The sequence below is a fragment of the Marmota monax genome, unplaced genomic scaffold (assembly GCF_021218885.2).
Source record: "Marmota monax isolate L192 unplaced genomic scaffold, Marmota_monax_Labrador192_F-V1.1 WCK01_AAM20220418_F8-fsc00001, whole genome shotgun sequence".
Taxonomy (NCBI): Eukaryota; Metazoa; Chordata; class Mammalia; order Rodentia; family Sciuridae; genus Marmota; species Marmota monax.
The window spans coordinates 37,699,613-37,725,058 of record NW_026693777.1 but is presented as its reverse complement, the minus strand read 5'-3'; the positions used below and the strand labels follow the sequence as shown (position 1 = coordinate 37,725,058).

The 25,446-nt window shown below is 36.9% G+C and overlaps 2 protein-coding genes and 1 non-coding gene across 6 annotated transcripts in view; all 3 read left to right on the top strand.

The window, feature by feature from the left end:
• Positions 1-6,404: 6,404 nt before the first annotated feature.
• On the top strand, positions 6,405-15,817 carry Znf770 (zinc finger protein 770). Of its 4 annotated transcripts, XM_046461702.2 has the most exons (3): positions 6,438-6,505; positions 8,092-8,242; positions 11,148-15,817. In XM_046461702.2, exon 3 carries the CDS (start codon positions 11,202-11,204, stop codon positions 13,305-13,307), a length of 2,106 nt encoding a protein of 701 aa, XP_046317658.1. In that variant the 5' UTR covers positions 6,438-6,505; positions 8,092-8,242; positions 11,148-11,201; the 3' UTR covers positions 13,308-15,817. The 4 variants fall into 4 exon arrangements, with proteins under 4 accessions (XP_046317655.1, XP_046317658.1, XP_046317657.1 ...); XM_046461699.2 differs by lacking the exon at positions 8,092-8,242 and having other exon boundaries at positions 6,405-6,505; XM_046461701.2 differs by lacking the exon at positions 8,092-8,242 and having other exon boundaries at positions 6,440-6,533.
• On the top strand, positions 7,808-7,880 carry Trnag-gcc (transfer RNA glycine (anticodon GCC)). Its single transcript has one exon. It is a non-coding gene; the product is annotated as a tRNA-Gly (tRNA).
• Positions 15,818-20,976: 5,159 nt separating the features above from the next.
• The window catches only part of Aqr (aquarius intron-binding spliceosomal factor), a 125,103-nt gene continuing 120,633 nt past the window's right edge, over positions 20,977-25,446 (top strand). The window contains exon 1 of the mRNA XM_046461282.2: positions 20,977-21,207. Within this exon, the coding sequence (XP_046317238.1) occupies positions 21,133-21,207 (75 nt within the window). The 5' untranslated portion in view covers positions 20,977-21,132. The remainder of the gene's footprint in view (positions 21,208-25,446) is intronic.

The window sequence follows — 25,446 nt, the reverse complement described above, 5'->3', positions numbered from 1 at the left end:
AGGTGACATCAAAAAATGGAAAGGCATAATCATGAATTAGAAGAATCAATATTGTTAAAAGTGTTCATACCACCCAAAGAGATTAACAGATTTAATGTAATATTCATCAAAATATTTAAAACATTTTTCACAGAATTCAAAAAAATCCTAAAATTTCTATAGAACCCCCCAAAAGCAAATAGCCAAGGTTATCTTAAGCAAAAAGAACAAAGCAGCAGGCAGTATTTCAAAATATACTACAAAGCTGCCCTAATAAAAACTGCATAACTAATCAATGAGACAGATAGAATTTAGAAGTAAACTTACCCATCTACAAACAACTGATTAGCTGCATTAAGAACATGCATTGGGGAAAGGCCAGTCTCTTCACAAAGTGGTCCTAGGAAAATTAGAAATCCCACATAGCAGAATGGAACTAGATCATTCTCATCATATTAAAAAAAAAGTCAATTCAAATGGATTAAAGACTTAAATATAAGACCTGAAAATATGAAACTATAAGAAGAAAATATAGGAGAACCATTTCAAAACATTGGAAGGAGAAGTATTTGGTGTGGGGGTGGGGGTATAAGATTTGAAAAACACAGAAAACAAAAACAAAGAGTAGACAAATAGGATTTCATCAAGCTAAAAAAACTTCTGCACAGAAAAGGAATAATCAACAGAATGAAAAGATAGTGTATATAATAAAAGAAATATTTGTTAAAAAATACTACTACTACTAATGTGCAAAAGATCTGAAGAAACATTTCTCAAAAGAAAATGTACAAATGTCAGATATGTGGGAAAAAATTGCCCAACATCATCAGGGAAATGCAAAGCAAAATCTCCTTACTTCAGTTAGAAAGTCAAAAGCTAAGTGCAGGTAAAGATGTGGGAAAAAGGATACATTTATACATTGTTCATGGGGATGCAAATTAGTATGTGGAAAGCAGTATATGGAAGTTCCTCCAAAAATAAAAAATAGAGCTACCACAGGATCCAGTGATCCCAGTACTGGGTGTATATCCAAAGAAAATGAAATCCACATGTCAAAGAGAAATGTACTCCCTTGTGCACTGCAATACTATTCACAATAGCCAAGAGATGGAAACAACCTAATGTCCATCAACTGAGGATGGATAAAGAAAATCTGGCATATAAATGCACAAAGAAATTTTATTCAGCCATAAAAATAATGAAATGCTACCATTTACAACAACATGGATGGAACTAGAGGTTGTTCTGTTAAACCAAGTCAGATGCAGAAAGACAAGTACCATGTTATCTCACTCCTAGGTGGAATATAAAAAAATTGACTTCATCAAAGCTGAGATTACAGTGGTACTAGAGGCTGCAGAAAGTAGGGGAAGGTAAAACTGGAGAAAGGCTGATCAATGGGTGTTAAATAACAGTTAGGTAGTGTTAGGTAGGAGTTCAGGGTCACCAAGATGGCAGAGGCAGGGTATAAGAAGGATACCCCTAGATAACAAGACAGAGAGTCTTGTCTACTTTTATAAGTCCCATTACCATGACAATTCCCATCACTGAGGACTTATCACCATGACAACTCCTGCCACAGGTAAGGTATTTTAAAATGACCAATAGGGGAATTGGACATTATTCTAATCAGGTATCATAAGGTAAGCATTGGGGGCAAATGGAGTATGGTGTTCAATCAGGTCCATATAGGGAAGAGAACATCTCACAGCTCAGCATATAAGAGTCAATAAATCACTGTCCTTTGCCTGCTAAATAGTACACGTCTTGATCAATTCTTTGTTAGGAACACCAAGGACCTGGACCCCAACTAGACACCCTGATAATAACAGTAGGAGAAATAATTTCTGGTGCCACTGTACAGAAGGTTGACTATAGAAAATGATAATGGGTTGCATGTTTCAAAACAATGAGAAGAATTTTGTATGTTTTCACTCCCAAGAAATGACTACTGCTTGAGAGGATAAATACACTTACTTTGATTTGAACATTATACAATACCCAAACATGGGAACATCACATGGTACCCCCAAATATGTACAATTTTAAGTGTCAACTAAATAATAAATAAGTAAAAATCAATAAAATAACCAAACCCACAGTCCTACTTGTTGGTGGCATCTGAGAAGGAAAATGACATGTTCTGGCTCTTGTGAAGACAGATGCTTTTTGATAGACTGTATCTATTACTGAAACCTTGGTTTTTGCCCTGATGCCAATTCATGCCAATGTAAAAATGAGGACACAGTTTTGAGAAAAAAGAAAAAGAAGTTTTATTGCTTTGCTAGCAAAGGAGAAACACAGGGGACTCCTGTCCCAGAGGCTGTGATTGTCCCCAGCAGGAAAAACAGATGGCTTTTAAAGAAGCTATTCAAAGGCTACATTCCAGGTATGCCCTGACCAAGGATCCCAGCTGGCCCTGCTAGAGTGTCAAAATTCACTTGTTGATTTGAGAGATAGTCACTTCCTAGATCTTTCCTTCCTGTGAATATAATCTTGTTCCCCACCCCCTAGGTTAGGAAGGGGGAGAAGAAGAAGAGGAAAAGAAAAGTATGTCCCTTTTAAAATAAGCAGGAAAGATTCTATACACCCCGAATTTAAAGCAGTCAAAGGGCTATTTGATGAAAGGTCAAGAGGTTGGCTCTGATTCTAAGGGTAAACAAAAGGGTCAAACCCCTATGTTGGGGATCCTGCCTTCTTTTTAGGAAACTTCGGAAACTGAGGGTTACGGAATTTGAACTGGGGACACTTGGGAAGTGGGATGGGGGAAGGGTGGGACAATCCAAACACCTTACTAGACCCAGAAATTTAATTATCAGCAAAGAAGCTTTAGAAATTTCCAGGAAGTATTTAGGAAACTGGGACTAGCCTGTAAGTGGAGTTGGTCCAATTGGCCTAAATAAACTACAGCCAAACTGATCTTCATCTTTTGATCTCAATTAATTCTCTACTCACACCCCCCCCACACTTTTCTACCTCATCCCAATGCCGTAAGACCCTCAGAAGTTGTAGCAAAATGTGCAAGAGGCTGCAAATATTTTTCTTGAGGAAGTATATATAAAAATCTTCTTATATGGAAAGCTCTCTTTGTTGGAAAAATTCTTTGACAATCGCTTGGGGGTAGAAGCTGACATTTGAGGGGTGCAGATTTGGGTAGATATCTGCAGGAGGCAAACAGATGATAGTATTGGTTGCTCCACAGAAGGATGAAGGAGAGAAAAAAGGAAAGATTAGAGAGGTAGGATGGAACCTCCCTGCCAGGCCTGTTACTTGAGGGCAGAAGACAGCTTTCACAGCATGTAAACTCAATTTCAAAAATTCTGCCTTTATAGTATTAAAAATGCTATAAAAGATGCTAAAGGTATAGGTTGCTTTCAAGTACAATTATCTTTCATAACATATAGAAAAAGAAAATAGAAGAAAACCTTTGTATAGAAGGCCTTTTGTGGCTTCTTACACAAAGTCTGTTAAGTAGTATTTGTGTCAAATTGTTGTTTGAATGAATCTCTTCCTGCCATTTCCCTCTCCCCTGACCTGCATTTCATACTCCAGCAATTCCAAACTACTCATAGTTTCCTATTTGTAGTGCTCTCTTTCACTGTCTTCTGTTTTTAGAATAGTCTCTTCCTTTCCCCAACTATCTCCCCAAGGCACACACTATTGTCTACTAAACAAGTTCCTACTCAGTATAGTCCTACCTCCTACCATCTCTCATAGGTAGGGGAGGATCTCTCATTTCCAGCAGGTTTCAAATAAAAAAAATCACAGAACATCTTAGTAAGGCCATTTCTGACCAAATTCTAAAATGCTAACAATCCATACTGCAAAATTTTTATAGCTCATTTCTGTGCATTACTTTTTTTCTTCAATTCTTATCAATGTTAAACATATTATCTATTTCACTCATCTAATTTGTGCACTTCCTTAGTAGAATATAAGATCTACTAATACAGAGACTTTGGACTTTGTATTTTGTCTGTTACTCTATCCCTAGTGCTTAGAATAGAATTTGGAACACAGGACATGCTTAATAAAATATATTTAGGATGGATGGAAGGAAGGATGAATGAAGCCTAAGGTCAGGAGCCATCTTCACTAGAAGCCCTCAGGAAGATTTAGATGTTATTTCACCCAAACCACTCTGTACATACGATCTCTTGTACTCGTTTGTCTGTATGCTGTTCTTTCCTGTGAGCTGAACACCACTTTAAGGTCAAAAGCCTTATTGCCTCATCTTTATATACCTAGAAGCAAATCTTTCATGTTCAGTATATGTCACTGAAGAAGTGAATAAGTCTCTGTTTGACAGATGAGGAAACTGAGCCTCAGGACGGTTAAATAACTTATAAGAACTGAACTAGTAAGTAACAGACATAAGTTACTAATCAAAACATCTGTCATATCATTTTATTTTTCCTTGTCACACTCCCTTGTTTTTCATCCTATTTCTCTGCCTCTCATGTTCAGTCCTGACCCCACATTTTCTATTTATCTGTATTCTATCCACCCCAAGTGCAAATTCAACTATCACCTATTCAATAAAATCTTCCTTGATGTCTCTTATTTACATTAGTTCTTCCTTCATATATATATATATATATATATATATATATATATATATATATATATATATATATATGAGGCTTCCAAATTAGCTCTAAGAATAAATGGGAAAGGATATCATATGGGATATGTGGCCTTGGAGAATAACTTATCTAAGTTCTAACTGCTATCCACACTCTATACTCAGGCTTTTGGTGCAAAGGCCTATTTGTTTGCAGGGAATGAATAAAGAACTAATCCTACCCTCCTTTGGTCTACAATTTCAAGTAGTATTCTCTCAGGGCCTGGTTATCTTTCCTAAGGATTTATATGGCTGGTGGAGTGTTCAATTGTTTGTTTGCACGATTTGACTGAGTTGAGTTCTCCAGGAGAAAGTGCAGAATGGAGTAAGCCTCCAGGGGTTGTATGAACTAACAGCATCCCTACCCCCGGACTGGCATCTGAAACACCTGAACAGTCCTTCCTTTTCCTTCAGCGTACATGTTTTTGTTGGAGGAAGTGACTATTGGAAAAAGCAATTTCTGGGCTGGGGCTGTAGCTCAGTGGCAGAGTGCTTGCCTAGCTTGCGTGAGGCACTTGGTTTGATCCTCAGCACCACATAAAAATAAACAAATAAAATAAAGGCATTCTTGTCCATTTACATATACCAAAAAAAATTAAAAGGGCTGGGGTTGTGGCTCAGTGGTAGAGTACTTGGTCAGCACATGTGAGGCACTGAGTTCAATTCTCAGCACCACATCTAAGTAAATAAATAAAATAAAATAAAGTCCCATCAACAAGTAAAAAAAAAATTAAAATTAAAAAAAAGCAATTTCACAAATCTGATTCCTTCAAGGTTCTTATGTCAGAAGCAAAGGCTTATTTACTATTGGTCATTTTCTTATGTACTATATCCAAAGTACAGATTTGCTTTTCATTAGCTTAATTATCTCCACATCCCAAGAGGAAAGTATATTAACATTAGAAACTAACTTTGTTGTTGTTGTTGTTATCAATGGTCGTTGGAAAGTATGCGTCCAGCTGGAAAAGTTTGCTTGACATTTAATCTCACTTCCTTGTCTCAAGATGAGAGGATTATAGTTAGAACCTGTAAAAACTGACAATAAATTCTTCTGTAATGCCTTTGTACTCAAAATCTTTAGTCAACATCTTAGCATCTTATTTAGCTATAATGTGCCACCTTAGTCTGTTAACTGTGCAACAATATTTGGCCCTTATGTCCACATACAATGGATATTGTTGAAATATCTGTAATTTGGGAAACAGTAGTGAACTTCAAAAAGTTGTTCTAATCAACATAAAACAATAAATAATAGTTCTTTGAGGACCTATTACACACCAGTAATTATCCTGAGCAGTTTACACGCATTTTATCTAATTATCGGGGCCTCTAAAAGACTTAGGGTTTTGTATATTACAGACGTCTAAAATATATCAAATGAATGAGGCATAGTGAGGCCAACAAGGTCCGCAGCTAGCAGGCCATTGGTAGAGCCACAGTGAAGTTATGTCTGAGCACAACGCTCACGTACAGAGAGCGCTGGGGACAGACCGGGCACACACACACAAAAAAAAACCCTAATACACGGTTTGTTTATCAGTCCTCTGCATTACAGAGGGCTAATCCAGGGAGCTGACGACTCTCGTTTCCAGGCCTTGAGCCTTCTAGCCTGATTACAGGGTTTCCCTCCCTAGTTGTGATTTCACAACAAGATGGAAAACGCACCCTCCCATTTGCAGGCGACAAACGCTGGGACTGGGAGCGCACTTCTGGAATCCGGGTTTCCAGAACCGGCGGGCGGCCCAGAGATGGGAGGAACCTGTTTCCAGCCGGACCGCATCTTGGGGCGCGCCTGCGTGCTGCGCCTGCGCGCTCAGTCAGACGCCGCGCAGACCCTGCGGACGTGCGCTTGCTGCCCTCGCGCCTTGAGGTGCGCGGCTGCTGGGCCCTTGCCGGCTCCAGGTGCGTGAGGAGGACTTCGGGAACCCGGGTGCGAGGTGTAGTAAATCCCAGGGAGGGTCAGGCCCGCCTAAATGCCACCAAGGTGCCCGGGGACCCAGAGCAGGGTGCCACGACCACAGCACCCCTCAGCTTCATTTCCCACTTCCCTGCCTATTGAGTTTGTTTCTCTGGGAGCGGGAATCTCTTAGGAGGAAGGTAAGGAGGGGAGGCATCCCCCCAAACCCCCCTCTGTGGGTAGAGTCGCAGACGGTTTTATTTATTTATTTTCTTTTTCCTGACTACCCTCAGAGGAGTTTTCATCCTTGCCCTTCCTTTCCAGGTGTATAGTTTCTTGGCTCGAGTCACCCCTAGGTGCTCATTGGTTGTGGGCGTTTAGGCTGAGAACTAGTCTTCAGGGTTCTTTGTTTAGTGTAGTCCCACTGGGAGGGAAAGGTGAGGGTTCCAGGCCCAGAGAGTGGTGAGGGAGGGAGTAGTGGAGCGAAACTAGGGAGGAAGAAGCAAAGGCCACCAGAGATTATTCCCCTACTGAAAGTTGTCTATATTTCTCTTAAGTCTCTTTTCCCTTAGGTCGCTATGTTTCTCATTCATTTACTTTTGTGATATCCTAACGTCTTTTTAATATGTTAATTCAGCCTGAAATCTTGAGGCAGCATTGGATTTTATTTAGGTCACTTTTTATAATCATCCAACGTGATATGTTTTGTTCTTGTCAGGGTAGTTTTTGGGTTAAACCATTGATCAGATTTACGGTTTAGTTTTGTTCTCCTTTAACATAAAAATTACAGTCCTAGCTTGTTTTTTTTTTTTTTTTTTTAATGTTAAAGACCAAAAAAAAAAAAAAAAATTCAGCAGAGAGAACAGAAAATCAATAGAAATGGGATTTAGAACTCCATGGGCATCCTTGTATAAGTACATGGGGGATTGCATTTGGAGTGTGGAAATCCCTGACCTTTTACTTATAAATAGAGAATGAGATCACCACTTGTCACCAATGGCTCTAACAACATAGGGCTCCCAGTAAGTGCTTTCCCACATGATTGGGAGGCAAATGACAATAGTATCCAATTTTAGTGTTTAGTGCTAGTGATGGGTTATCTACCATAGACCTGTTTTGATACAGGAGCTGTAGGTAGTCAATCCCTGTTATAGTCAGAAATGTTTGTCTTCTAGTTCTAGTTTGGGTTTTGTCATTGTTATTTTTGAGTTTTTCTGTATGTTCCACAAAAAGTTATTAAATGGAAGGAGAAGCAGTCAAAGAGAATTTAGAAGCCCAGCTCCAGACCAAAATACTAAGGCGTAGCTGGGGATATAGCTCAGTTGGTAGGGTGTTTGCCTGCCATGCACAAGGCCCTAGGTTCAATCCCTGGCACCACCAACCAAAAAAAAAGAATCCTAAAAATTCTAATTGACCTTAGACAATTGTTAGGCTTTGCCTCATGGCTTCATGGGGTAAAACCGCCCTCCCATACCAGACTTATTGCCTGGACAGTACAAAAGTTGCAGTTGCCTGGAAGAAGTTGCAGTCACAAACTTGCCTTTCCCCTCCTGTTAGCCGTGTTCTTACCATAACTTCTTTCCTGGTCCAGGTGCCTCCATTTGGAGGTCTTCCTGTTGAATGCTGTGGCCGAATCACTTTTCTCCATTTTTGCCTCCAGTCCTTTCACTCCTTTCTCCATGTTTGACTCCAGTCCATTCACTCCTAACCCTCCAACCTCCTGGCCCACCAATCCATAAGAGGTAGGAGCCTTTTGTTAGGAGCTCCTCTATGACAAGAATATTCCCTGCTATGCATTATATCCACTTAACCTTCACATAGTGTCCTTCTGTTTGAGGGACTACTGAAGAACTTGTGATGTGTTTTTACTATTGATATGAGTAAAGGCTTGATTATTAATTTCATTTTGTGTCATTTCCCTGATGAACCATCTTAACGACTCAATATGAATTAAATTCACTGGATTTATGTCTTTTAATGCTTGCGACTCTTACTATCAGCATCTTGAAAGTTGTTCACCTGTAATTCTCTAGCTCAGTGTAGCGACAGTTCATACTCATAGCACCAACAACTGATTGTTGGGCTGTGTGGTATATTTTATAAATTAATATAGCAGCTTATGGTCAGGTGATTTTATTTTGCATATAATTGTGGGGCATTTTCCATTTGGTCTCTAATTGGATGATTTTTTTTTAAAGACAATTTTTTTTATACTTTTAATTTTATTTATTTTTATGTGGTGCTAAAGATCAAACCCAGTGCCTCACACATGTGAGGCAGGCACTTTTCCACTGAGCCACAACCCCATCCCCAATTGGATGATTTTTTTTTAATAAATATTTTGGAGTAATATGGGACAAGTGGAAAAAACTGGACACTGATGCTTTCCATAGTAATTTTATCTTATCCCATGGGCCCTTACCTTTATCATTCTAATAGATTACTTGGCCACTTTGAAGAAAGTGATTGATTTATTGGAGATTATTGGTGGTTTCTTTGTATAGTGTTGTGCAAAGAAGTATGTTAGAAAGGGCTTTCACAGACTTCTTTTTTTTTTTTTTTTTTTTAAGAGAGAGAATTTCAATATTTATTTTTCAGTTTTCAGCGGACACAACATCTTTGTATGTGGTGCTGAGGATCGAACCCCGGGCCGCACGCATGCCAGGCGAGCGCACTACGGCTTGAGCCACATCCCCAGCCCCTTTCACAGACTTCTTCACCTTTTCCTGTAGACGTTTTACAAAACAGTGTTTATCATTGCTATATGATGTGTTCTGGTACTTTCTACTCTTAAACAAGATGCTGATCATGATCCAATAAGTTGACTTAAGTCGAATAATGAGTAGTGACCTGCAGTTTGAAAAACACTGTGATAAAGCATCCAGTAGAAAGCATTTATTCTTATTTTATTTTCCCTATTTCTAAATTCACATGGCTAAAGAAAATAACCATGGGTATATTTGATTTTGTGTTTAAGGTATCTTCTAAGAGAAAACAGTAAATAGCATCTATGTTTGCCATTTGCCAAATCAGTTGACAAAAGAACACTGAGTTTCTGGTAGAGCGATCAACTTTTTAGAAGATACGTTAGACTAAGAGAGGTGGCATAGTTGTGTTCTTTTGTTGGTGTTGGTGGTGGTGATTTTTTGTTTGTTTCTTTCTTTTTGGTAAATCTCTGGCTTTTTTTAAACTGTGATTGAACCAGGGACACTTAACCACTGAGCCACACCACAGCCCTTTTTTATATAGACACATGGTCTCACTGAATTGCTTAGTGCCTCACTGAGTTGCTGAGGCTGGTTTTGGACTCACTATCCTCCTGCCTCAGCTTCCAGAGCTACTGGGATTATAGGTGTGTGCCACTGTGCTTGGCTCTGACTCCCTATGTCAGGGCAGTATTGTAGTAGTAGCAGTAGAAGAAAATTAGCTTTTTTTTTTTAATATTTATTTTTTAGTTATAGTTGGACACAATACCTCTATTTTATTTATTTATTTTTATGTGGTGCTAAGGATGGAACTCAGGGCCTTGCACGTGCTAGACAAGTGCTCTACCACTGAGCTGCAACCTCAGCCCCGAAAATTGGCTTTTCAAAATAGTGTGTACAATGATTGTGCAAGTGCCTGTAAACTTTTATATGTCTTGCATGGAAGGAATTTTTTATGTTATGAGGTCAGAATAACCTTTTTATTATGTTGCCTGACAAGTGAACCATCTTTAACATTCAATTAATGACTTATTCATAAATATATATGAATGCAATTTGTTGGCATCATTTTTCTGTACTTTTTTGGGGGGAAGTCCATAACAAAGTGGAAAGGAGAAATAAAAAGAACTGTAAATCTCTTAGTTAGAAACCCTAAAATGTAATTAAAGAGATAAGAATAAAATTTTAAAATTTGATTAGCATTAAGATAAATAATACCTCATTTTATAAGGTATTATAAGGTAACTAATACCTTATAATATATTGCTTCAAGTTTTCCAACACATTCACATGCATTATCTCTGTTGATTTGCACAGTAACATAGTGTGATAGCCATTCTATGAGACATTTCCCTGTTTCACAGATAAGGAATCTTTACTTACTTCTCACCACCAAGATCATGTAGTAAAAAATTCAGGATTAGAACCCAGGTCTTCCAGAATTTTCTCCTAGTTGTCCATGTTGTCTTTGTTAATCTAAAGAAGTAATTAAAAATGGGGTTGGTGTGCCTAAGAAATGTAACTTTGATAAGTTACAGTCCATTTTTAGAGCATGTCTACAATATGTGCTCTAATTGAATGCAAATGCATCATATTCTAGTATTATGTTTTAATTTTCATACACTACCTTTCTAGCCCATTTTTTGAAAAATGACAAAGCAAAAAAAGCAATAAAGCAATGAAATGTTGATTAAATCTACTTAATAATTTAAATAAAAGTTATATGTGGTTAGATATTTCTTCTAATATGCAACATACCTTCATGTGTGAAAATACTGTTAAGATTTTGAAGAATTTATCTATAATGGTTAATTTACTTTTTAACACAAGAAGAATCCAAATTCTCCTTTACCTTTAATATCTACAGCCAAAGGAAATAACATAATTTATTTTCATATGAATATAAAGAATTTTATTTTAATACTTTTTTTTTAATTTTTAGACATTTGAAGTTTAAGAACACTATGGAGCTCATCAGAGTGTGTTACTGAAAAATATGATGGATGAAAACAATTTTAAAATGCTAAAGATTCAGGAGTGTGTAGAAGCCAACAAAGTGCCTAGAAACAGGCCATATATTTGCAATATTTGCTTCAAGCAGTTTGAAACACCATCAAAACTGGCTAGACATTATCTCATTCATACTGGTCAAAAACCATTTGAATGTGATGTTTGTCATAAAACATTTAGACAACTAGTTCATCTGGAGAGGCATCAGCTAACTCATAATCTGCCTTTTAAATGTAGTATTTGTCAACGCCACTTTAAAAATCTGAAGACGTTTGTGAAGCACCAGCAACTTCACAATGAAACCTATCAGAATGATGTTAAGCAGGTCAGAAGATTGCTGGAGGCCAAGCAAGAAAAGCCAGTATACGGAGTGTATAACACTTTTACCAGCGAGGAGAGATGGGCATTACACTCATGCTCTAAGCCTGATCCCACGTACAGTACAACGAAGAGAAGAAAGAGTATTCATGCATGTACAATCTGTGGCAAGATGTTTCCGTCACAATCAAAACTTGATAGGCATGCACTTATTCATACTGGTCAGAAGCCTTTTAAATGTGTCCTGTGCAGTAAATCTTTCCGACAGTCAACTCATTTAAAAATCCACCAACTCACACATTCAGAAGAAAGACCTTTTCAATGTTGTTTTTGTCAAAAAGGATTTAAGATTCAAAGCAAACTTCTGAAGCATAAACAAATCCATACTAGGAATAAGACTTTTCAGACTCTTTCATTAAAGGTGAAGAGTCCAGAATCATGCCCCCTGCCTAATAAATTAAATACAAAGCAAGATGGTTTTGAAAATGGCGATATGGGTGAATCTGAGAATAATCCACTTGATGTCCACTCTATTTATATTGTCCCTTTTCAGTGTTCAGAGTGTGAAGAATGTTTTGAATCAGAGCAGATTCTCAATGGACACAAGTGTTTTCCTGCCAGAGGTGGCAAAATTCCAAGGAGGCTCAAAAGAAGCTACAACTATAAAACCATTGTTAAAAAAATCTTGGCCAAGCTTAGACGTGCTGGGGGTAAAAAATTAGATAACTTTCGAACAGAGAAAAAGGTATTTAAAAACAGTTTTTTGAAAAATAATGATATAATTTCTGGTGAGCAGAACTCTGAACAAGCCCAGAGAACATTTGTGGGTTCTCTTGGCAAACATGGAACATTTAAAACAGTTGGTAATAAAAAGAAGAAAATATTGACTTTGCCATTTTCTTGGCAAAAGCAATTCCAGAGCCAAAATATGGGGAAAAATTTAAAAGATGTCCTTATGACAGAAAGCATATTAACTATGGATAGTTCAGTGAATAATAAAGACTTGTCCATCTATGGTTCATCAGGTGAGGAACTCTTTAATAACTGTGAAGTGCTTCAGTGTGGTTTTTCAGTTCCAAGTGAAAATATACATAATGGACATAAGATGTTTCCTTGTGATAAATGTGAGAAAGTTTTTCCTTCTGTATCCAAACTACAAAGACACTATTTAATTCATACTGGACAGAGGCCTTTTGCCTGTAGTGATTGTGGGAAATCTTTTAGACAGTCAGCTCACTTAAAAAGACATAAAGAAACACATATTGAAAAGGGTGCATATAGTTCTCTTTACCAGCTAGATTTTGAAAATATGAACAAATTTCTTAGTCAACAAGGTGATGTTAGCTGTAATGCTTCTGAACAATGTCAGTCTCTTGGCTTTCAAAAATATGAGGTTTCAGAGTCAGGTCAGATATCTGAAAAAGAAGGTAAGGCAGAATCAGAGGATTTCATTCTTGGTACCCATTGTAGGAACAGACAACCCTATCTCTCTAATGCACTTTTGGAATCAGAGCAAAGCCACCATTGTTATAGTTATTCAGGGCAGCCTGAGAGAAATGATGGCCTCCTTTACCCATGCAGTGTTTGTTGTAAAAGTTTCCGATCTCCATCTAAACTGGAAAGACATTATCTAATTCATGCAGGGCAGAAACCATTTGAATGCTCAGTTTGTGGCAAAACATTCAGACAGGCTCCTCACTGGAAGAGACATCAACTTACTCACTTTAAAGAACGACCACAAGAGAAAATAGCTGTCTTAGATTCAGTTATGTAACTGAAAACCATCAACATGCTTGTCTCTGGTGATCTTTTAAAACATTTTTATCTAAAGCCCTGCATATTGAATGATTGCATAGGCAGTTGCTTGTCCTATGTGGTAAGGAGACAAATAGAACATTAATACAATGTTTTAGGAACAGCCAAATTAATTTTTAAAAGGAAGAACATGGTTTAATGTCATAAAATAAACATTTATTTTAATATTATAAGCATACTTTGGCTGTATTGGAAGTTCTAAGTCCCTGTTACACAAGCAACCTTTTTTTTTCCCCTTTTGTTTGTGGTGCTGGGTATTGAACCCAGGGCCTTGTGCATGCAATGCAAGCACTCTACAAGTGAGCTATATCCCCAGCCCCACAACCTTATTTTTGAAAGGAGTTATTCCTTGAGACATGCTGTCTCCTTTAATATATATATATATATATATATATATATATATATATATATATATATATATATGTACATGTGTGTGTGTGTACACACACAAACACATACACACTCAAAAGACTGAAAGGCAAAAATGGCCTTTTATCTGGAGCAAATAGTGCCCCTGTATTTTATGTTACATGAAAGCAAAATTTTGTCCACCTGTAGCTCAAATTTCATTGGAAAACATTTTTTTTTCTTGTAAGTTTTAAAAACATAGAGATAATGTGAAAGTGGATGGGGAAATTTACAGCATTATTTTCAAAGTCTTTTCAAAGTTAATAGATTAGGATTGTGTGATTGTTTAATATCCTTTTCCTTAGGGATGAGGATTTGGTTTTTTTGTCCTGTTATTGTCTTTCCCCAAAAAAACTTAAAAATATGAGAGGCTAGGCTATATCCACATTTATCATAATTCACCAGGAATATTTTCCAAGTGCCATATTTTTTTTAATAATATGTACACAGTTTTATCTTTTTAGAAGAATAAATGCATTTCATCTATTTGCTTGTTAATAGTTAACAGCAGTAATTCACAAAATTCTCATCTAGAAAAATGTATTTCAATAAGATTTTTACATTTATTTTAGCAAAACTTAATGCCTCTTTAATTGAGTGGCTCTGTGATTTAACTGAATCTGTTCTAGGTTTGATCAAATGGCATTGAATATATGTAGTTTTAGTTTTTATTCCTTTATAATTTTGCAAGAAATACTAAGGAATGTTACTTTGATCCTTATTAAGTTGTATTTTGATTAGTAAGGTAATCATTCCTGTATAGGAATAACATAGTTGGTTATACATTTTCTAAACAGAATTATGATTTGGGTAATATTTCATTTAGTCGTAAACTATGAGAAAGTTTTAATCACAAATTGTCCTTCACATGTGCCATTGTTTATAAAAATCTTTAGGAATGACATTTTCTAGTAACAAAAGAAATGATTGTGTTTCTAAGGTGAAAGGAACAAGTGAGTATTTATCTTAGCATACAAATATAGTGAAAAACCCTCTTTGAAATGAACAGTTGTAAGTTTTGCATTATATTCTAAGAACTGTCTTGTGGTGGTGGGCGCGGGTGGGAAGGGGAAGGGGTTTGGTCTGCTTGCTTTTACCACAAGGGAATTTTAAGTAACTTGAGTTTAATTTACAGAGATGAAATAGGACAACATAATACCCAGTGATGTACAAATGTGCCTGTTTTTAAGGAGAGGCATTCTGCTAAAGCAAAGGAGAATCACAAGAATACTTTCTCATGTTTCCTTGAGAAATGTTTCTCCAGTGCAAGCAAGATATGGTTTACAGAATTTGCTTTACACAAAACTCTTCAATAACATACCTATTACATAAAATCAAGGAATAATTAGTTTATAATTTCCAAGAATAAAAGTTCAAGAGTTATTTCCATAATATGTCTGAAATTATGGATTTTTGGCTTAGGCTATTTATGTAATTTTATTTGATGGAGATGTCTTCTTTCCCAACCTAAATAGGGAGAGTTCTGAGTGTTGTGCTTGTATGACTGTATGAGACTTTATTTGCCTAAGTGATGCAACTATACTTTTTTTTTGACCCATGCCTTTTTAAGCTGTTTCATATTGAAAGTTGGAAAATTGTAAAAATTTTGTCAAAGATATACTGTAGTGCTATTTGAAGTACCTGTAACAAAATACTTATTTACCTTTATTATCAGTACAAGCTTATTATGGAAACTTTATAGGAATGAAAATAAAGTCATGTCTGTGTTAAGAAGACTAAACAGTTGCTAAATGATGGTTTGCTGCATGCTAGAACTATTAGTGTTGTTGAATCAGTTACTTTGGTTTTCTGGGAGGGGGGAGGTGGCTATAAATATCTTCTAAAGAGAACTAGAATTTTAGTTTAGGTGATTCCAGGTTGTAGCATGTTTGTTTACTGGAGGAATTTGATTAGCTAGATTAGAATTATTGTTTCTTGTGTTGTACTGCAATAAGGTCTATAATTTTAAGATAAAAATGTATGTATTCATGGGAGGTAGATGGTGGTTAAAATCTTGAAAAACCTCAGAATATTTTAAAAATAAAGTTTCAAGTTACACAATTTGTACTTTTTTTTTTTTTTTTTTAAACTCACGTTATAGAAACAAGGCACTCATTGTTAAAAATTATTGTGGACCCACTCCAATCTAACCTATTCTGAACTTATATGGAATTTTATCATATTAACACTATATTCCTTGGAGAGATCCTTATTACCTACAAAAGACTCAGTTAAATCCATTGCATGTCCTATGGTATTCTATCCATTTACCTGTTCTTGTCTTTGGCCTTCTCCCAGTTTGTACTAATGAAATAACAGAAATAGTTTCTCCCATGTTATGATGAGACTACTACTAGTAGTAGTTGCTTTTGCCTCTGGTCTACCAAGTATTAATTTAGACAGAAACTCACACTCTGTTCAAAGAAGAAACTTAGGTTTTATTCTTTTTTTCTTTCATTCCACAAATATGGGAGAAAACAAGTGCTTAAAACTCACTTACAGAAAACAAATTTCAACATACATGTTACATAAAACAACCAGTTAGAATTACAGATATTTATAGAAAGTAGCAATGGTCTTTGAAGTCTGAGTATTACAAAAATCCTTTGTTAGGAATAACATTTGCAGAGACTGTTTTGTGATGCAGAATGGTATCTGCTTTTTAGAAGCTTCAGAGAAGGAAAGAACAGTTAATCCCTATCTTGCCATTTCTCTTGCCAATTAGAAGAGTAGAATTTCAGGGGTAAATGCTAGAATTCTATTAGCACTAAGAAAAAATGAGCACATAATGGTAAAGAAATGACAGTGGTATTAAGTGGAATATAAATATTTTGTATCTACATAGGCAGGTGTCTACTGATCCTTTGAAGTTTGAGTAAATACTACCTCTAGGAGCCTTTCTGATTTACCCAGGCACTCTATTCCTTGTGCTTCCACTACTATTTGTCATAATTCTTTTATTGGCTTTTCATTACTGTAACAAAATATGTGATATATTTGGCTTTAACAAAGGGAAATTTTATTTTGGCACAATTTCAAAGACGGTCCATGGTCAATTGCCAAAATGTTGGGGCCTCTGGTGAAGCAGTACACATGGTGAAGCAAATTCACCCCAAGCTGACTTAGAAATGCAGAGTGAGAGCAAGAAACCCATGTCCCATAATCCCCTTAAAAGGGCACAACCCAATTACCTAAAACTTCCCATAGACCCCATTTCTTAAAGGTTTCCACTAGCTTCCAACAGCCCTAAGCTTAGGACCAAGCCTTTAACACATGGGCCTTTGGGAACATTCCGTATCCAAACTATAGCAACTCTGTTGTCAGTTGATCTCCCATTACACATTAGTTCTAAACTTCAGTGTGCATTGGCCTTATTAAAAGCACAAATTACTGGGCTATACTCTCCGAGTTTTTGATTTAGTATTTGGGTTGGGGGTCCAGGAGTTTGTTTTTACACAGGTTAGCTATTGCTGTCATGAAACTGCACATTGAGAACTACTGTGATGAATTACATGGTTCTGGAAAGCAACGAAATGCATTTAAAAAAAATATTTTAGAGGGCTTAATAAAGGGTTTGGCCAACAGTAGGTCCTCAGGTATATATTAGGTATACTAAAAGAAATAAGAGAATGAAACAATAATTACAAAACTTTTGCTTCTATTTATTTTTAATTTTCTCTTTTTGACAAAAAGTTCAGTACAAGCAGCACAGAGATCCCTGGAACAAGCCTAAAAATTGTTTCAAAAATAAAAAACTAAGATGTCTTCACATATTATATTTATATATTTATACAATGGTATAAAATGACTGGGCATATGGGCATGAATGGAGGGGAAAAGGCTGGCCTGTGGAGTTCACCTTGGGAATCTAGTGGCAGAAGTGGAAGAGGGGACCAGGAGGGCATTGGGCTCTTTGTGGTCTGTGTCTTGGAGCAGGAAGCATTGTGGACACAGATGCCCAGCCATGGCCTCTGGAAGGTGCTAGGTGAGTCAGGAGCATGAAGCCAGCTCCGAAGGAAGTGGTGTTTATGTGGCTGATGGACCAAGAGGCCTATCCTCTTAAAATCTGTGACTTAGATCTTTTTTTTTTTTTTTAAATTTTTTTTATTGGTTGTTCAAAACATTGTAAAGCTCTTGACATATCATATTTCATACATTAGATTCAAGTTGGTTATGAACTCCCAATTTTACCCCAAATACAGATTGCAGAATCACATCGGTTACACATCCACATTTTTACATAATGCCCTATTAGTAACTGTTGTATTCTGCTACCTTTCCTATCCTCTACCATCCCCCCTCCCTCCCCTCCCATCTTCTCTCTCTACCCCATCCACTGTAATTCATATCTCTCCTTGTTTATTTTCCCATTCCCCTCACAACCTCTTATATGTAATTTTGTATAACAATGAGGGTCTCCCTCCATTACCATGCAATTTCCCTTTTCTCTCCCTTTCCATCCCACCTCATGTATCTGTTTAATGTTAATCTTTTCTTCCTGCTCTTCCTCCCTGCTCTGTTCGTAGTTGCTCTCATTATATCAAAGAAGACATTTGGTATTTGTTTTTTAGGGATTGGCTAGATTCACTAAGCATAATCTGCTCTAGTGCCATCCATTTCCCTTTTATTCACTTTCAGAGGATGAGTTTGCCTTCTCTTGTGCTGATATAAAAGCCAATCCAATATGTATTCTAAGTTCTCTCCTCTTCACTCACAGATCTCTTTATTTTTACTCCTACAATCTTTCTTGACATTTTTCTCAGAATAAATGTTCATCCATCTTTCTTCCTTGCCCCCTGTTAGGAACTTCATTAACAGGCCCTTCTTTTTTCCTGGTATCTAGTTTTCCCCTCTCCATTGGTTTCTTTCCCTCTACCTCAAACATTTTCCCCCCATGTATTCCCTATTCAGTTATGATGCCTTTGGCTGCAAGTGACAAAACTCCTGATACAAACTTCTTTAGTAGTAAGGACCTTTATTGGTTTACATGGCTTGAATTTCACTGATGAGGTTAGCCTTAGAGCTATTGAATGCATTGAATTGATTCTGCTTTCTTCTGTCTGCTCTTTCACAATGATAGGCTATTTTCCTTTATTATCCTAGTTTTAGGATGCTTTGTTTATAATGAGAGGTAGAGTGGGGTAGGAAGTGAGTAGACCTGGAAACAGCAAGACCAAGGAACAATTTTCTCAGAAGCCTACAAAAACCTCACCTTTCATCTAACAGAATTGCTGCAGAAGCACATTTCTGAACCAACCACTGACAGGGAGGTAGGATTACTATTCACACAAATCACAAGAAAGCTACATATGATCCACGGTTCTTTCAACTGCTTAGATAAGGATCACTACTTCTTATTTTCCTAGTGTTTTCCACATTTATTTTTCCCTTTTCATTTTTATTGCCAGAACCAAATTTAGTCACTGTTCTTTAGCCTTAGATTTGCAATAGTTGCCCAGTTTGTATTCCTATCCCCAGGTGACCTACTCCAACCTATCTGATATACCACTGAACATTCTCCCAAAAGTAATTTCCAATAAATGGTTTCTCATTGTGCTCAGCAATGAAGATAGTTTCCTTTCCCTAGACTTGAAAGCTTTTAACCCTCAAGCCTATTGCTCACTAACATACTTCCAGCAGGCTTAACTATATGCTGTAACTATAACACATTATATAAATACAATTCTTGCAGCTTCTGATTGTCAAAACATTATTTATGTGTCAATATTCATCATTAAAGTGCTGAACGATTTTGTTTCACTGTGTCAGACACTACATTTGGAAACAAAATGTCAATAATTATTCAAAATATTGTTGCTTTTAAAGTGTTATGCAAATTTTTATCTCTAGCTCTTTATACTAACAACTTACACAATAGAATGTAGAGGAAAAAAGGAATCTACGTTATACATTTAGTTTAATCTTCAGACCAACTGATATTTTGTTTCTTCTTTCACACTGTTCACTTTTGAATAGGGTATGTATTACAAAATTCAAAAGTAACAAAAGGGTATAAAGTATAAAATTCACCATCCCTACTCCTGTTTCCCCTTTCTCCCCGTTCTTCCTCCTTGTAGGCAATAGTGTTACCAGTTTTCTGCCTGTTATTTATCCAGGAGAGTTTACTAGAGATAAATATTTGTATGTAAATTTGTGAGTGATGGGGGTATACAAATTTAGGAATAAGAAAACAAGTAATCCAATTTAAAAAACAAAAATCTGAACAGATGCTTTCCTAAAGAAGTTATATGAATAGTAAATAAGCACATGAAAACATGTTCAGCAGTACTACTCATTAGGGCAATGCAAATTAAACCCATAATGAGATACATCACATACCTATTAAAATAGATAAAAATTTTAACATTGGTGAGGATGAGAAGAAACTGAAATTTCACATGCTCCTGGTATACAACTATTTAGAAAGCTGGAAGAGTCTTAAAAAGTTAAACATACACCTATGATATTTTCTAACCATTTCACTCCTAGATTCTTAAGAGGAAATACATGTCTCCATAAAAAAAATCATACACAAATGCTCATAGAAGAATTAACAAATTAACCAACTGTAGTACGTCTGGAAAAAGAAATATTTTTCAGTAATAAAAAAGAATTACATGCAACAACTGGATGAATTCCAAAATCATTTTATTAAGTGAAACAAGGAAAAAAGGCACATACTGCAATATTTAATTTATATAAAATTTTGCAAAAAGCAAATTAGTAATAGAGGATCAGTGGTTGCCTGAGAGGGATGGTAGGTAGGAAACTTTAAGGGTATTGTATTTGCAAACAAAAATCTGAACAGATGCTTTCCTAAAGAAGTTATATGATTCTAGTGATGGCTTCATGGATGTATAATTATGTCAAAATTTCACACTATAAGTGCAGTTTATTTTATGTCAACCCATAGCTACATAAAATAAGAAAGTTAAAGTCTCCGATTTCCAGTGTATTTTTTACATCACAGATTTCTTTAAGACTGAAAAAAAAATCCCGATTCCTTGACCCCTACCTCTCATTAACCTCAAAAGAACCCCCATCCAACACCATCAGCCAGCCTGGCCTCTCCCTGTGACCCCAATCCTGAGCGCTGGTGTTTTTTCTCTGCTGCCCACTGGGAGGCGTGTTCCGGGGAGGTTGAAGTCATTGGCTCTCTAGCTCAGACTTAACACTGGTATTGAAATCCCGCCCCATTTTGTTTCGCTTCCGGAGCGGCGCACGCACCGCTCTACGGTTCCGTGTGGGACTGAGGGCCGAAGATTTCCGGATCAGCGGGTTCTTCATCGGGAGACTAGGTGCTGCAGCTTCTTCTACGAGGTGCACTGGAGTCCCCTCCGGGCCCTTTGCTACCGGAGTGGAAGGAGAGTGTGGCGATGGCGGCCCCTGCACAGCCAAAGAAAATCGTAGCCCCTACGGTGTCCCAGATCAATGCGGAGTTCGTGACCCAGGTGAGCTCGGGCAAGTTTGGGGTTTGTGAGGGGTTAAGGACGTGCGAGACCCCGAGACCTAGGGGTGGGATTTTCTTCTGGATTGGGAACACCTGAAGGCATTCATTGGTCAGTTCATTCATTCAAGTCGTTCTACTTAGTCTCTGCTAGTTGTGAGGAATGCCTTGGTGAAAGACGCCACCCTGCCTCGAGGAGTACACTGTCCAGGAAAGACGGAGACTAAGCTACTATGTGGATTTTGCTGGTTTGGGAGTTTATCACAGGAGCAGTAGATTCGGAGAAGAAGGAACACTTCAGTCTGAAAATGTGAAGAAAACTTTATAGCATAGGACTGGACTGAGTTGGAGGCATAGGCTTTTTCTTGGTCCTGAGCAGAATGACAATAATCTGATAAGACACTTGCTCCAATTAGCTCCATCTATGAAGAGAGTAATCCAGTCGTTGGAATACATTCATTTAAAGCCTACTTACTTCGTGCATTGTTAGCCCTAGTTGGCTTTGAAGAGGAAAACCCAACATTTCTAATCCTTATTAGTCACTTGGGAATTAGGTAAGAGTGTAAGTGGCTCAGTACAGAAGTTTTAAGCCCACCTGCTTCCTTCTGTGCTCCCTATCTCAGTAGATTTTTCCATAGCAGAAGCCTGAAATTCATTTGAGTCCTCACTTTCCCTTCATCTCCACATATCTAAATTCTAAATATCTTTTAAGTCTGTTTTTTCTACATCTCTGTCACCCTAAACCAGGCCACCATTTTTTTTTTTTTTTTTTTTTTTTTTTTTTTGCCTGAATCAGGGCACCCTAATCTGTCACCTGGCCTTTCCTCTTTTTCCCCTCCAGCTGGTTCAGAGTGATTTTTACACAGGTGCAAATATATCACTTATCTTCTTAAAATTCTTAAACTGTTCTACTTGCCTTTAGAATAATGACTAATCCTTCAAAGCATTGCATAATCTGAGTTGTGCTTATGTGTTCATTTTCTTCTTTGTGTCTTAGCCATATTGAACTGCAGTTATTTGAATGTGCCATGGTATCTTTCACTTCCTGGCATTTTGATATTGTTTTCTCTGGCTAAAATCCTTAGTTTATCCCATATTTCTTTATTTATTCTCAGCTTTCTACACTATTTTAGAGAGGCTTTTCCTGATGTCTTAAACTACATCAGAGCCCCCATTCCCCCATATACCTATATTCCCCCATATACATGTTTTTGTTTTTGTTTTTGCAATGAATGTAATTTATTAGTTTCCTGCTCTCCTGGAGCTCACATTATAGAGAATAATGCCAAATAATGAACAGTGTAGTTTCAGACATTGATAAGGGCTCTGAAGAAAACTTGCTAGGGTGTTATGACAGTGACTGGTGTGGGATATATAAAAGGCAATCAGAAAAATCTTCTAAAGTAACATTTGAGTTAACATCTGACTGCAAAAGGAGGAGCCAGTTTTAGGAAGAGCAAGGAAACAGGCCAGGGAATAGCAAGTGCAAATGCCTTAAGGTGTGATTGTGAAGGAGTTTAGGGTGGCTGGAACATAAGTTAGAGGAGAATGGTACCAGAGAGAACAGAGTAATATGTGGAGACCAGATCATACCCCGTTTGGAGACTGAGTAAGAAGTTTGGATTTTATTCTAAATGTTGTAGTATTTTAATTGCAATCTGATAATAATGTTTTTGAAAAATCACCCTAAAGTGTGGAAATTGGGTGAGGATGAGGAAGCAAAATTAGTAAGAGGGATACCAATGAGTAGTCTAGATAAATGGAGTCCTTGCTAATTAAGATTGAAGTAGACTGGTTATATTCTGAAGCTAAAGATAGTAGGACTTAATAACAATTTGTGGATTAGGGGAGAAAAATTTAAGAAGAGTTTGAACAAGTGGGTGAATGGTTTGGACATTTGGGGGTACCTGGGAAAGGACGTGTAGTGAGGGAGTAATCTGAGTTCTTTTCTGGCCACATTAAGTGTGAGATGCCTACTAGACATGTAGTTGAAAGTACTGGGGCTTAGGCTGTAGCTCAGTGGTAAAATGCTTGCCTCGATGTGTGAGGTACTGGGTTCAATCCTCAGCACTACATAAAAATTAATAAAGATACTGTGTGTTCATATACAACTAAATAAATATTTTTAAAAAAAGAAAAAAGGCAATTGCGCATGTGAGTCCAAAACATATTGGTAAGATAGGCTTCAATATAACTTCGGGAGTTATTGACCTGATACTTAAAAGTGTAGGACTGACTAGATGACCTAGAGAACATTGTTTATAAACATACAACCTTTATGGTATCCTACATTAGATTGCGAAGACTGAATCTAGGGACCAGGTTTGTTTTATTCCCTAGATACTTCCACTATCTTGTATTAACTAGGCACACATTGTGTGATGGTGAGTATTTGTTGAATGAATGAGTGATTTAATGAACAAATATACTATGGCATTAAGATGTAGTGGAAGGAATGAAAATTCTTGGTAATTGTGGGCCATGATGGCAAAAATTAATGCCTAATGTTTGTCAGATACTGTTTGGGTGCTTCTGGGCTTCAAAGAAAGGTGATCCTTGTCTTGAGGGAGTTCACAGTCTTCAGATGGAGACTTTAAGAAATTTAAAAGAACTTGTCCTAGTTTAATGTGAGAAATGCCAGAGTAGAGATGTGAGGGAAGTGCCTTGAGAATAGAATTTAAAATAATTTCATTTGCCTAAGGAAAGAATTTCCAGAGAGATTCTTCTCATTGAGAAAGTGCCATTTGAGATGGACTTTGAAATATAGATAGGGAAGTAGACAAATTGGTTTTCAAGATAGGGAGGACATCTTGGGCCTCAATTACTTCTCCTCCTCCTGGTCCTCTTCTGCCTCTCCTTCTTCTCCCTCCTCCTCTTCCTCTTTTGTCTCCTCCTTCTCTTCCTCTTTTTAAAATTTTTATTTTAGTTGTAGATGAACACAATACCTTTATTTTATTTATTTTTATGTGGTGCTGAGGATTGAACCCAGTGTCTCACATGCTAGGCAAGCGCTCTACCATTGAGCCACAACTCCAGCCCCTCCTCCTCCTCTTCTTTCTCCTAATTTCTGAGCATCTAGCCAGAGAAGCTGTTTTTAATTATTTATTTAATAAATGATATTGAGAGGTTAAAATTTAATTCAAAGATCTGAATTTTGTTATACTACTGTATTTTTTCCTTTTTGACTTTCAATAGGTTTATCTTGAACAATCTGTACTGTCATAGCTATATTAAGTTGATAATGGTAAGTTTTTCTCTTATGTGAGTCTAGAGAGTTTAGGGGTAGGCAGGATGTACATGAAAGTGGTGGTATCTGAGAGATCACAGATTAGACTCCAAGGAAGAGGAAAAATTCAGAGAAAGGAGACAGGGCAAATGTTTAATAAACATTTGCTGGATTATTAATCAAATTCCTATGTTTTGGAGGCAGTTTCAGTCAGAAGATAGGATTTAAAACATTTGTAAATTCATGAATCCATTAAAACAAGTTAGACTCAGTTTTCTTAAGGGTATGGTATAAGGAGAGGATGGTTGAGTTTGTATGATGCCCAGAAGGAGGAAATGAGGATATCACAGAAGTGTTAGGTTGGAGTATGTTTGATAACTTTGGGTAAGTGGCATTTAAGTGGGCAGTTGCAATTTTGTTTTTAGAGACTTTTCCTTAGAGTCTCAACTGTTTTAGAGGCTCTGTAAGTATGCTGGCCATTAGGTGCTAAAGTATAGAATTGAAGAGGTAGGTTCCATTTGCTAAATGTTCCGGTTAAGTCTGGAAGAAAATCAAGCAGTCAAATGATCACAGTATGCAAAAATGAGACTATAATGAAGTTATTTACAAAACAAAGAGAAGGAAGTTAGAGTTATCAGGTAGGATTGAGGAAAGCCTTAGAGAAGTAAGTGGTAACATGTAAGGTGTTACTTCTTATGTCCATCCATCCTTTCATCCAGCATTTATCCATCAAACATTATTTGGGTGCCTCCAGTGTGCCACACACTGTGCAAAGTCACATTTTTATAAATATATTGAGTCTTCATGCTTGTCAAAGTTTTCTGTTTTTTTAAGAGATTGTAATTTAGTTTTTAAAAAAATAATAACATGTTGTTTCTTTGATGTTATATAATCCATCTAAGTATCTGAAGAGATTATTTATATTAATTTAAATTTCCAGGTGAAACTCACTGCTGAAATATAACATACCAACTCCTATATTCTCTGTAATAACTAGCTTATAAATTAAAGGTTTTT

What these genes read in the sequence shown, in the direction of transcription:
- Znf770 (XM_046461699.2), top strand. Translation starts at nt 11,202, where the DNA reads ATGATGGATGAAAACAATTTTAAAATGCTAAAGATTCAGGAGTGTGTA.